This window comes from Pseudorca crassidens, chromosome 16, assembly GCF_039906515.1.
Source record: "Pseudorca crassidens isolate mPseCra1 chromosome 16, mPseCra1.hap1, whole genome shotgun sequence".
NCBI lineage: Eukaryota > Metazoa > Chordata > Mammalia > Artiodactyla > Delphinidae > Pseudorca > Pseudorca crassidens.
In genome coordinates this window covers 31,754,843-31,768,874 of record NC_090311.1, presented here as the reverse complement: position 1 = coordinate 31,768,874, position 14,032 = coordinate 31,754,843, and the positions used below count along the sequence as shown (strand labels likewise).

Below are 14,032 nucleotides of genomic sequence, written 5' to 3'. Positions count from 1 at the left end.
ATCTTGAGTTTATTTTTGTGTATGGTGTTAGGGAGTGTTCTAATTTCATTCTTTTACATGTAGCTGTCCAGTTTTCCCAGCACCACTTATTGAAGAGGCTGTCTTTTCTCCATTGTATATTCTCGCCTCCTTTGTCAAAGATAAGGTGACCATATGTGTGTGGGTTTACCTCTGGGCTTTCTATCCTGTTCCATTGATCTATATTTCTGTTTCTGTGCCAGCACCATACTGTCTTGATTGCATGTATCTTTTTGAATTATAGTTTTGTCCGGTTATATGCCAGCAGTGGGATGGCTGGATCATATGGCAACTCTATTTTTAGTTTTCTGAAGAACCTCCTTACTGTTTTCCATAGTGGCTGCACCAACTTACATTCCCACCAACAGTATAGGTGGGTTCCCTGGAAAAGTACACTTTCAACTGTTCAGTGATAATAATGAGTTAGTAAATATTCTCATTAAGAAAAGAAAGAAACAACTAGAGTCATATCAATCTATTTCCCACCTCAGGGCTTTTGCAGTTGATACTTCCTCTTCCTGGAATGTTCTTTCTCCTTCTCATAGCTGTTGTTTTCTCATCATCCAGGTCTAAGCTCAAACGTCACCTTCTCAGAGAGCCTTTCCTGACCCTCAGTCTGATCTCCCCACCCCAACTCTGCTGCAAGTCACTCTGTAACATTCCTTGGTTTTAATTTCTCCTCAACACTTTTCATGACCTGAAGTCACTTATTTGCATACTTCTTTTCTGGTTCATCTATCTCCCCAACTAGATGTGAACTCCAAAGATCAGGGACCTTGTTGGTCATTTTCATTGGCTACTAAGATTAGTGCCTGAATGAATGGAAGGAAAATGATATAATCAAAATTGTTGTATTTACGGAAACGACTAGGTAGAACTTTTGGACAGTTTGAGGGAGGAAAGCATTCAAAGTTCTATTATAGTAGAAACATTGCTGCAGTGTGCAACCCTCGGGTATTAGATATGTAATGTTTCGTCTAAAACGTGCTTGTTGTAAGCTGTGTTTGTCAATATCACGACTTTGGGAAGTGAGGTAGGTAGTACTCAGGTAGGTAGGCAGTACTTAGGGGGCTCTTTTCCAAATTCCAGAGCCCTGGCAGCAAAAAGGATGTTTCTGCCACACCAGGATGTTTTGGCTTCAAGGTCTTTAAATCATGACTCTAATTGGATCAAAGCGTAAGTCTCATGGGAGGATCAGATCAGGGTTAGCTGTTTTAGCAGCTCAAAATGCTTTAAGAAATCAAGTTCTTTCCATCTCTCTGCTCAGCCATCCTTGGCTGGACAGTGTCTGAGGAAGAAGAGAGAATGCTTCCTTTCTTTTCCTAGGCTTGCCCCAGCAGACTTCCTCCAGGGTCTCACAGGCCATTTTGAGAGTATATGTCCACTGTTGAACCAGTCACTGGAGAGGGATTATGCAGAACAGTCAGCCCCTTTCTAGGAGGTGTATGGGCTGCTTGGGGGAGTGGCAGGCATCTGAATAAAACTGAGGTTCTTTTGGGAAGCGAGAAGGGGGGAAGTGCTGTATATTTCATTTATGATTCCCTTGTTTGGAAGCAATAGATAATGGTGTTGATAAAACTTTTTCTCCTAAGTTTTGTACTGTTCGGTCTGATGGGTACAAACTGGTCCAAGATTCTAGAGATGGATGCAGACTGGAGACCCAGGCAGTTCCAGTCCTTTGGATTAAGTCCAACCTGTGCTCACAAGCTCGAAGGGGAGCTCCTGTGTTGGTGCAGCCACAGCTGCTGAGAAAGAGGGAAAGAGGAGGAGGGGACGCAGGTTCCTCTTTCAGTTGCTTTAATCCCTTCCCCTGTCCTTAGAGAAGTGAAAACTATTTTGGAGAACCCATCTCATTTCCACATGCTTTTTTATTACTTGATCCTATCTTTCTTCCCCAAAGCCTAAGAAAAAGGCTTGGGGATAGCTTGGGAAGCTGAGAGAGGAAGGATGATAATGGAGGGAATGGTGTAACCATTCCATTTCCTGTTTACCTCTGCTGTAGGCTCTATTTATCCTGATTAAAGTAAATTTGCCTTTTATAGAATTCTCCTTCTGGAACTTTTTATGTCCCATGATGGTAAGAGTATGAACAGGATAGACAAGATAATGTGAATGATGAAATGTTCAAGACTCCACAGCCCCTACGCTGTTACCAATTACTTAACATATAAGTGTGGTTGAAGTGAAGGAATGTGTCAAGCCAGGAAATGTCATGAAGTAGAGGGACTATGATGTTCGATGATACACTCTGAATACTTTTTAATATCATGCTCATTTTCCGGTAGATTTTAGAAATGAGGAGGGCTATCCTTGCTTTCTTTGTTACTTGAACCTACATGACCTATTAAACAAGCTGATCACCGATCTAATTCTGCCCATTCTCCTTACCATAGCCACTAACTCAGTTTTGGCCTTCGTCACAGTACAGACAAATCCTTTTGTTCTTGTATTATTTCCCAATTACTTTGCAAGTGCCTCATGGATAAAGATCAGCTTTTATCTATCTTTGCTGTCTCCAGAAAGCCAGCACAAGGCCATATAGAAAGGGGAAGAAAATCAATGTCTATTGATTTCTTGTTGATATTTTCTATTCTTCTTCTGTTTTTAGAGTCTGAAGTGAAGATATTTTGCTCTAAAAACATACTGGGCATCCTTGGCTTCTCCTGTGTCATCGCTGTGGTAGCACTGCTCGCTCTGGGGCTGACCCAGAACAAACCACTGCCAGAAAATGTTAAGGTAACTCAAACCCCTGAGTGTGTGTGTATGTGTGTGTGCATGCACATGTGTTTGAGGGGCCCTGGGTGGGGCGGAGGGAAAGTGAGGTTATGGTAAGTCAGAGCATACAGTAGAAGTTGCGGTTCTGGAAGCCCAGGAGCAAGTCAGTCTCCGTGGAACTGGGCAAGTAAAATGGCAGCGGATGCTCATTCTGAAGGAAAGAACGCCTTGAATCAATTAGTGGTGGGAAGATGATTGTCTTTGATTGTTCAGCAAATTGATTAAATCAATATTCTAATAGAGACAAATGTTTTTATTCACCACATCCAGATCTGTGATATACTGTGCTGGTATTCTACGATCTAGTGCTATCTCTGCTTCTTACTCACTGTTTCATTGTGGAAACAGTGAACTCTTTGTTTATTGAACACTGCATTCTTTGTTCTTTTTACTCCATTATTATTTTATTTATTTATTTTTTGGCTGTGTTGGGTCTTCATTGCTGCACGCAGGCTTTCTGTAGTTGTGGTGAGCGGGGGCTACTCTTAGCTGTGGTGCGCGGGCTTCTCATAGTGGTGGCTTCTCTTGTTGTGGAGCATGGGCCCTAGGCACGTGGGCTTCAGTAGTTGTGGCAGTCAGGCTCAGTAGTTGTGGCACGCGGGTTTTAGAGTACAGGCTCAGTAGTTGTGGCACACGGGCTTAGTTGCTCCACAGAATGTGGGATCATCCGGGATCAGGGCTCAAACCCACGTCCCCTGTGTTGGCAGGCGGATTCTTAACGACTGTGCCACAAGGGAAGTCCCCTTACTCTATTATTATCACTATCACCAAAGTTATAAAATTTATTAGACAGCTCTGTATAAAGCACTTTGGGAGACAAAGATTGTGGAGAAGACTTGTTCCTCATCTCCAAAATATTAAATAAATCAATTTTAAAATCAACTTAAAAAAGACCCCAGAGAACACATACATGTATCAAATATAGTAATTTGAAATGAATTCATGGATGAACAGACTTCTTGTGAAATTTCCACATTTGAAGAGCTAGTTAGTATCATTAAAAATAATTAGGGTCATTAACTCTGCTGTGATTTAGTTCTGCTTCCTTTCAAATTCATCAAAGTAGAATTTCAGAGACATGGATAGCTCACTAATACCTTGTAATATGGTCATCATTTTATTTAATCCATTAATGTAGAAACATATGGTAAGTTTAAATTTGTATTGCAAATACACCAATGTTAAACTTTCATTTGAATTATAATAAATAAATCTTCAAGGGCCAAGAGACCAATATGCTAATGAAGGCATACGTACACGTGGGCAGAAGTTAACTTGACTACAGAGGCCCTGGAATACATATACAGAAGTATATATTTTTTTGCATTTGAAGATACCAAACTGTGAGCCTGGAAAAATGGATGCATATGCCAGGCCTCTGAAACTATTGCCAACCACCCAAGCCATTTGCTATATAGCAGAGGCCTGGATATTACATTGGCATCCGTTTGCCACACAGATTCAACCCAGTGGGGCTGTGCACAGCAGTCCCTTTGTCAGCACAGAAGGCTGATACTGTCTCATTGTCAATGGTCTCTTGCTTTTTAATATTGAGTGATATTGGCTCTCCTGGCAAAACTTCACTCACAACTTAAGGCTCATGACATCTTGGTTTTGCTATTTGTTTACCAGCTCCAAAAGTACATGATTGCCTTCTTGATTTGACCTTTTTATATCTTCATTATTGCATCACTGGAGAGGGAGACTGCCTAGGAGGCAAAATCCACGACAGACTTAGGCTCTGTGTTCTCGGTGAATACCCGTGGTCGTGGATGACCTTCCGTCATTCATGATGTTTGTCTTCAAGACTGCCGTGATTCTGTGTTATTGTGTTTGCCTGGAAAAACGGAGCAAGGTCTTTGGCATCTGAAGTGTACCTTTATAGCAATGTCACTGGCTTGATCCCACTAGGACCCTCTGAAGAGCCGTGGAGAAAGCACTTCAGAATGATCTACCCTAGGGATTTATCTCCTGGTTCTCATCCCCTGTTGGTCAAGGGTCGTCCCAGAGGTTGTTAACTCCTGGGCACTTCCAGTTTTGCACATGTGTCAGAAGGGCTATGTGGGTACCACAGGTGACCTACTAGGTGGTAGGAGAGAAGACCCTGAGAAGAAATAGAGAGATGAGAAGGTACAGGTGGAGCTGGAGTAAGAAGGTTGGTCAAGGACATGTGAAGTGGCCACAAGAGGTATCTGAAGCATCACTATACCTATTGCTTTTTGTAGGGGGAGAGTCGTTTGTACAAATAGTTTCAGAACAATAGAGACATATTAATACAGAGGTAGGTGCAGTGCTATGGCAGCCCAGAGGTAGGAGTCACCAATTGTGCCTGGTCACATGAAGACTTCATGGAGGCGGCAGCCTTGGGGCCAAGTAATAAGGAACACTAGGAGTTTCCCAGAAGGTGAGGTAGGACATGTTCTTTACAAAGACCACACCATGTGTTACAGAGTGGCAGCCTAAATTAGCAAGTGATCTTGGGGAATCACCAGCAGTTCAGTATGGCTGGAATATTAAATATGGGGCAGGAAGGAATGGTGGGAGAGGAGACTTGAGTCTGAGCTTAGTTTGCCTAGCTCAGGAGTGGATGTCTCATCCATTCAACTCTAGTAGTGCTCAAGATTGGCTCCATATTAAAAGCACCTGGGAAGCTTTTTAAAAATACTCATATCTGGGCCCTACTCTGGGTCAATTAAATCAGAATCTCTGGGGTGAAGCCCAGGCACTGCTATGTTTTAAAAGCTTCCCAGGTGATTCTAATGAGCAGTCATGCTTGCCAACCACTGCTTCGAAGGTTTCAAACAGGAAGGTTACGCCCAGATTGTGTTTCCAAGATTCCTCTTGGCTGGAGAGCAGATTAGGAGGAAAGACCAGTTAGGATGTTCCTGACATTGTGTAGACAAGGCAGTTGAGCCTGGAACTAAGGCATTGTCTGTGGAATTAAGGCATTAAGGAGATAATGTGAGAGACACTTAGGTTGACCAGATCTTAGTGATTAGATTTCTTAGAGGACATTTTAGGATAAAGATGGAACACGTTGGGATGTAATGTTGAGAACAACCTCTGCATGCTTCTGTTTAAAGAGGGTGGTGGCCATAAGCCCCTCTATGGAAAGACTTTCAGCTGTCTCTCTACCCACTGCCTCTGATTCTTCATCCCTGTCTTACTGCAGGGATAATTATTCTGTCTGCTCAGAGTGTGACACAACATGGGCCATGGGTTCACACTGCCTGGGTTTAAACCTCAGCCCTGCTCTTACAGTCACAGGACATAACTTCTCTGAGCCCCAGTTTCTCCATTTGTAAGACAGAACTGATAATTGATATCTCATAAATTACTGTAGGAATGAAGTGGGATAAAGTAAATGCAGTGTGAAGTATGGAATAGGATGCTGGCCCATTGCAGGTACTCAGTGGTTGGTAGCTCATGTGTTATCATTATCATCTTTGTAGCCTATCTGTCTGGTGACAAATCGCCACTTATCTTTTTCCCTGCCTCTTCCCATCTGACTTGCCTCTTCCCATCTGACTTGCCCTCTTCTAGCCCAGTTCTGGTCAGCCCTCCAGTCCTGAAGATCCAGTCTTGTTGTCTTCCTGCCTGGTCCAGTCTGGGTTCAGCCTTGCTGGGGAGGTGGTGGCCTCATGCCTGGGCCACATCTGGCAAAACACAGGAAGTCTTTATTGTACTGATGAGTCTACTTGCCCAGCTACCCAGCTTGTAAGCATATTGAGGACAAGGACTGGGTTTCATTTGTCTTTGCCTATTTTTTAATACTCTTTCACTCAATTTATTCATTTAATAAATAGTCATTGACCGTCTACACTGCTTTAAGCCCTAGGGATACAGCACTGAGCAAGACTGGCAAAGTCCTGACCCTCATGAAGGTTATAGTCTAGTGGAGGAGATAATCATTAACCAGATAGTCACAAAATAAATGTTAAATTATGACAGCACAGCCTCTGACTTGGGTGGCTGCCTCATAGAAGTTTGCTGACTCAGTGAGTAGAGTGAGCATCTTGAACAGGTAAAACTGCTGCCTCCTTGGCTGTGAAGAGCGTGTGAAGAAGGACTAGCCCGACAGCAGAATCTGTCAGCCTCTGCCTCAGGCTCCCCTGCGGATGCTGGCTCCCCGTTCTCACTCCCAGAGCATACCCAGTTCAAACCTCCAGGTCGCAGAACCTGGGAATCTACACAGGTAACAGGCGTCCTGGGCTGTTCTCATGACATTGAAGTCTGGGAACTACTGCCATGTAGATACGCAACGACCACGTTGCAGAAACAAACAAACATAGGGCTTAATGAACTGAAGAATCATGAGCTGTACCTGTGTCCCCTGGGAAAGTGCCTTTGTCCTGGTGGACTTGGCGGGGAGGTAGAGTTGAGGTCTGCTTGGTTTACCACTTCCTTAATTGCTGGTTTGTCACTGGCAGTTAGCGAGTTGTCAGATATTCCTTTAGCACAAACATTGTACATTCTGGCACACACAGAACACCACAGGTTTCTCTCGAAGGCACCAAACTGATCCAGTCCCAAACCACGTGCCTTAATTAAAAGCTGCCACTTCTGTGGAATGCTGGCCAGGGACCAGACAGCTTTGATTTCAATCCCAGATCTGCCATTTGCCAGCTCTGAGACTTTGGGCAAGTGTATTCTCTCTACACCTGTTTCCTTATGTGTTACATGGAGATGGTACCTACTTGGAGGATGGTTGTGAGGATTAAATGGAATAATATCATACCACTAACTCACTTACCAGAGTGCCCAGCACATCAGAAGCCCTCAGTGGAGACCAGCTGTCAACACTGCTTTGGGGGAGATAAGTTCTAGGAAAGGCCCTTAGCTGTTGGTGTGTTGTGGTCACTGAGCTGGGTGCTCCCAGGATTTCCAACTGCTGCTAAGGGAAAGTGGCCTGTCCCCAGGCATCTGCTTTTGTCACCGGGAACTGAAGTGCTGTTCTTAGATGAGCGCTTGTGACTTTATCTTTTTATGGAGAATTTGGAAGAATTTACCTCAATTTTCAACCTCAAATACTCTTGGAAAATATATTATTTTTACTCCAGTGGACTTTAAAAAAACAACAACTGGAGATGAGTGGTGGTGATGGTTACACAACAATTTGAAAGTACTTAATGCTACACTGTACACTTAAAAATAGTAAAAATGGTCAATTTTATATTCAGTGTATTTTACCACAATTAAAAAAATGAAAACAACAACAAAATTGAAGTTTGTATTAAAGGTCTAGAAACTCCAACTGAAGAAAAAAGAAAGGAGGAAAATGGTCTCTGTTTCCAGGCCCTGCCAGCATCACTGTAGCTAATGGAGACCTGATTTGTTTATAGAGTACTAAAGTCACATTCAAAAGGACAAGCTTTGTTTATTCAAAAGGGCTAACTGAGGCAGACTGATGAGGTTGCTGAAGTTGCTGTTAAAGCTACAGGGACACCAGAGGGCAGGCAGCAGAAGCAAGAAGAACTACAATCCTGCAGCCTGTGGAGCAAAAACCACATTCACAGAAAGATAGACAAGATGAAAAGGCAGAGGGCTATGTACCAGATGAAGGAACAAGATAAAACCCCAGGAAAACAACTAAATGAAGTGGAGATTGTCAACCTTCCAGAAAAAGAATTCAGAATAACGATAGTGAAGATGATCCAGGACCTTGGAAAAAGAATGGAGGCAAAGACCAAGAAGATGCAAGAAATGTTCAACAAAGACCTAGAAGAATTAAAGAACAAACAAACAGAGACGAACAATACAATAACTGAAATGAAAAATACACTAGAAGGAATCAATAGCAGAATAACTGAGGCAGCAGAACGGATAAGTGACCTAGAAGACAGAATGGTGGAATTCACTGCTGTGGAACAGAATAAAGAAAAAAGAATAAAAAGAAATGAAGACAGCCTAAGAGACCTCTGGGACAACATTAAACGCAACAACGTTTGCATTATAGGGGTCCCAGAAGGAGAAGAGAGAAAGGACCAGAGAAAATATTTGAAGAGATTATAGTTGAAAACTTCCCTAACGTGGAAAGGAAATAGCCACCCAAGTCCAGGAAGCGCAGCGAGTCCCATACAGGGTAAACCTAAGGAGAAACATGCTGAGACACACAGTAATCAAACTGGCAAAAATTAAAGAGAAAGAAAAATTGTTGAAAGCAGCAAGGGAAAAACGACAAATAACATACAAGGAAACTCCCATAAGGTTAACAGCTGATTTCTCAGCAGAAACTCTACAAGCCAGAAGGGAGTGGCATGATATACTTAAAGTGATGAAAGGGAAGAACCTGCAACCAAGATTACTCTACCCGGCAAGGATCTCATTCAGATTCGATGCAGAAATCAAAAGCTTTACAGACAAGCAAAAGCTAAGAGAATTCAGCACCACCAAACCAGCTCTACAACAAATGCTAAAGGACCTTCTCTAAGTGGGAAACACAAGAGAAGACAAGGACCTACAAAAACAAACCCAAAACAATTAAGAAAATGGTCATAGGAACATACATATCGATAATTACCTTAAACGTGAATGGATTAAATGCTCCAACCAAAAGATACAGGCTTGCTGAATGGATACAAAAACAAGACCCATATATATGCTGTCTACAAGAGACCCACTTCAGACCAAGGGACACATACAGACTGAAAGAGAGGGGATGGACAAAGATATTGCATGCAAATGGTAATCAGAAGAAAGCTGGAGTAGCAATACTCATATCAGACAAAATAGACTTTAAAATAAAGAATGTTACAAGAGGATCAGGGGCCGGAGACCTACGGGAACAGCGGCCCGGGACCCGCGCTGCCCCCACCCCTCCTGAGCAGGCGCCCCCATGGCCCGACCCCACTGATTGCTTCACTCGGCCATGCTCCCACGGCCCCTGTGGCTGTTTTGGGACATGAACCCCCCCGGGGGAGTTGTGCTGAGCAGATTCCGGAGTCGAGACCCCGAAGAGGGTGGGGGCACAGGTGGCCGGGGTGTGGGCGGGGGGCAGGAGGAGGAGGAGGAAGACGATGAGGCCCCTGTGTCTGTCTGGGACGAGGACGAGGATGGTGTCACCTTTACTGTCACAAGTCACCAGTATCAGCCTGTTGATCCCTTGGCCCTGAGGCCTCCCCCGCGTTACTCCCAGAGGCTCTGAGCTGGCACTCTGGAGGCCCTGGTCCGACACCTGCTGGACGCCTGGACATCAAGGACTGACGTGACCTTCACAGCAGCCTTCCTGGCTACTCACTGGGCCTTCACCTCCACGCCTGCCCTGCTAGGGCTTATGGCTGACAGGCTGGAAGCCCTTGAATCTCATCCTACTGATGAGCTAGAGAGGACAAAAGGGGTGGCCATCTCTGTACTGTCAACCTGGCTAGCCTCTCACCCTGAAGATTTTGGCTCTGAGGTCAAGGGTCAGATTGACCGGCTTGAGAGCTTCTTGCTTCGGACAGGGTATGCAGCAGGGGAGGGTGTTGGGGGGGGCAGCGCTGACCTCATCCGCAACCTCCGGTCCTGGGTGGACCCCCAGACCCCCGAACTTCCTAAGCCCCTGGCCCTCCCCGGCGATCCCCCTGCTGACCCCACGGATGTCCTGGTGTTCCTTGCTGACCACTTGGCCAAACAGCTGACCCTGATAGATGCGGAGCTATTTCTCAATCTGGTCCCCTCGCAGTGCCTGGGGGGTCTGTGGGGTCACAGAGACCGGCCAGGACATTCCCACCTCTGCCCATCTGTCCGGGCTCACAGTTTAACAAGGTGGCAGGGGCAGTGGTCAGCTCTGTCCTGGGGGCTACCTCAACCATAGAGGGGCCTGAGGAGGTGACCATACGGCCACTCCGTCCACCCCAGAGGGCCCGGATGCTGGAGAAGTGGATCCGTGTGGCAGAGGAGTGCCGTCTGCTCCGAAACTTCTCTTCAGTATATGCTGTGGTGTTGGCCCTGCAATCCAGCCCCATCCACAGGCTTCGGGCAGCCTGGGAGGAAGCAGCCAGGGACAGCCTCAGAGTCTTTTCCAGCCTCTGCCAGATTTTCTCCGAGGAGGATAATTATTCCCAGAGCCGGGAGCTCCTCCTGCAGGAGGTGAAGCTGTAGCCTTCTCTGGAGCCAAATTCCAAGAAGTCCCCGAGGTCTGGCTCCCAGGGTGGGGGTGTGGTCCCATACCTTGGCACCTTCTTGAAGGACCTTGTGATGCTGGACGCAGCCTCCAAGGATGAGCTGGAGAATGGATACATCAGTTTTGACAAGCAGAGGAAGGAGTTTACTGTCCTTTCTGAGCTGAGGCAGCTCCAGAACAAATGTCGTGGCTATGACCTCCGACCTGACCCCGATATCCAGCGGTGGCTACAGGGGCTCCGGCCACTGACAGAGGCCCAGAGCCATCAAATGTCCTGTGAGGTGGAGCCATCCAGTACCAGTTACCCTCCTGCCCTGCAGGTGCTTCGGCCTACGCTGGTCATCTCGCAGTGGACAGAGGTGCTGGGTTCTGTTGGAGGTCCCACACCCCTTGTCTCCTGGGACTGGCCCAGTGTGGTGGCAGAGGAGGTGCCTGGAATCCCCGCTCCACTGCTGACCCGGCTGGCCCAGCACATGAAGTGGCCGTCTGTCTCATCTCTGGACTCCGCCCTGGAAAGCACTCCAGCCCTGCAGAGTCCCGCTGATCCCAGCCACTTCTCTCCCCCAACTTCCTTCCTGAGGCCTTCTCGAGGTCACTGCTGCTCAGCCTCCTGTGGCTCCCCACTCAGTGGGGGTGCAGAAGGGGCCTCCAGGGGGGCTGGATATGGGGGAGGGGGGCCTGGGCCAGGGGCTTCTGATTGCCGCATCATCCAAGTCCAGATGGAGCTGGGGGAAGACGGCAGTGTCTACAAGAGCATCTTGGTGACAAGCCAGGACAAGGCTCCAAGTGTCATCAGTCATGTCCTTAAGAAAAACAATCACGATTCTGCGGTGGCTTCAGAGTATGAGCTAGTGCAGCTGCTCCCAGGGAAGCGAGAGCTGACTATCCCCCCCTCGGCTAACGTCTTCTATGCTATGGACGGAGCTTCACTCGATTTCCTCCTGCGGCAGCGGTGACGGCCCTCCACTGCTACAATGGGCCATGCCAGTGGCCCTTCTGCCTCGGGAACTCCCCCAAGTGAGGGAAGAGGGGGTTCTTTTCCCAAGATCAAGGCCACAGGGAGGAAGATGGCCCGAGCACTGTTCTGAGGAGGAAGCCCTGTTGGCTCCTAGAACTCATGGTGGCCGTGCCAGATGTGGGGAGCCATCCTGAATGGTGGCAGTTGCTGCACTGGGAAAAAATCCAGAAGGATGGCCAACCACCCTGGGGCAGTGAAGCGCCAGTGGTTTACCAGACAGCCGAGATCCAGCCCTATGGGAACTGGTAATCTTGGTACCCAAGACGGATACCTGTGTATAGCTTCCCACTTTCCATGAATGCAGCACACAGCTAGTGCTGGAAAAAGGATCCGTTTCTGATTCCTGGCCACATCCTAGCATGCTAAGGGCCAAGGAAAGGCCTGGAAGTAGGGGGAAAGGAAAGGCCTGGAAGTAGGGGGAAAGGAAAAGCCTAGAGGCTCTGAGCCCCAGGGGAAGGGAATGGTAAGAAAAAGGTTCTAGTAGGAGTTCCTCTTCCTACTCTGGGTGTTCCTGTCACTGTGACAACACTAATAAACCAAAACACTACCTGAACTCTAAAAGGAAATGTTACAAGAGACAAGGAAGGACACTACATAATGATCAAGGGATCAATCCAAGAGGAAAATATAACAATTATAAATATATATGCACCCAACATAGGAGCACCTCAATACATAAGGCAACTGGTAACAGCTATAAAAGGGGAAATCGACAGTAACACAGTAATAGTGGGGGACTTTAACACCTCACTTACACCAATGGATAGATCATCCAAAATGAAAATAAATAAGGAAACAGAAGATTTAAATGACACAATAGACCAGATAGATTTAACTGATATTTATAGGACATTCCATCTGAAAACAGCAGATTACACTTTCTTCTCAGGTGCGCACGGAACGTTCTCCAGGATAGATCACTTCCTGGGTCACAAATCAAGCCTCAGTAAATTTAAGAAAATTGAAATCATATCAAGCACCTTTTCTGACCACAATGCTATGAGATTAGAAATCAATTACAGGGGAAAAAATGTAAAAAACACAAACACATGGAGGCTAAACCATATGTTACTAAATAACCAAGAGATCACCGAAGAAATCAAAGAGGAAATAAAAAAATACCTAGAGACAAATGACAATGAAAACACAAGGATCCAAAACCTATGGGATGCAGCAAAAGCAGTTCTAAGAGGGAAGTTTATAGCTATACAAGCCTACCTCAAGAAACAAGAAAAGTCTCAAATAAACAATCTAACCTTACACCTAAAGGAACTAGAAAAAGAAGAACAAACAAAACCCAAAGTTAGCAGAAGGAAAGAAATCATAAAGATCAGAGCAGAAATAAATGAAATAGAAACAAAGAAAACAATAGCAAAGATCAATAAAACTAAAAACTGGATCTTTGAGAAGATAAACAAAATTGGTAAACCATTAGCCAGATTCATCAAGAAAAAGAGGGAGAGGACTCAAATCAATAAAATTAGAAATGAAAAAGGAGAAGTTACCACAGACACCACAGAAATACAAAGCATCCTAAGAGACTGCTACAAGCAACTCTATGCCAATAAAATGGACAACCTGGAAGAAATGGACAAATTCTTAGAAAGGTATAGCCTTCCAAGACTGAACCAGGAAGAAATAGAAAATATGAACAGACCAACCACAAGTAATGAAATTGAAACTGTGATTAAAAAATTCTTCCAACAAACAAAGTCCAGAACCAGATGGCTTCACAGGGAATTCTATCAAACATTTAGAGAAGAGCTAACACCCATCCTTCTCAAACTCTTCCAAAAAATTGCAGAGGAAGGAACACTCGCAAACTAATTCTATGAGGCCACCATCACCCTGATACCAAAACCAGGCAAAGATACTACAAAAAAAGAAAATTACAAACCAATATCACTGATGAATATAGATGCAAAAATTCTCAACAAAATACTAGCAAACAGAATCCAACAGCACCTTAAAAGGATCATACACCATGATCATGTGGGTTTTATCTCAGGGATGCAAGCATTCTTCAATATATGCAAATCAATCAGTGTGATACACCATATTAACAAATTGAAGAAGAAAAACCATATGATCATCTCAATAGATGCAGAAAAAGCTTT

The 14,032-nt window shown here is 45.2% G+C and overlaps 2 protein-coding genes across 4 annotated transcripts in view; both read left to right on the top strand.

Moving 5' to 3' along the window:
- The window catches only part of ENTPD1 (ectonucleoside triphosphate diphosphohydrolase 1), a 111,690-nt gene that overhangs the window by 76,096 nt on the left and 21,562 nt on the right, over positions 1–14,032 (top strand). For all 3 annotated transcript variants that reach the window (XM_067709887.1, XM_067709886.1, XM_067709888.1), the window contains exon 2: positions 2,627–2,754. Coding sequence is in view for 1 of the 3 variants with exons in the window: in XM_067709886.1 (XP_067565987.1) it covers positions 2,627–2,754 (128 nt within the window). In the remaining 2 variants the exon portion in view is untranslated. The remainder of the gene's footprint in view (positions 1–2,626; positions 2,755–14,032) is intronic.
- On the top strand, positions 9,534–12,481 carry LOC137208955 (ral guanine nucleotide dissociation stimulator-like 2). The gene is given in 2 exon segments (XM_067709880.1): positions 9,534–10,523; positions 10,526–12,481. Coding segments are annotated over 2 exon segments (2,190 nt in total). The 5' UTR covers positions 9,534–9,661; the 3' UTR covers positions 11,854–12,481.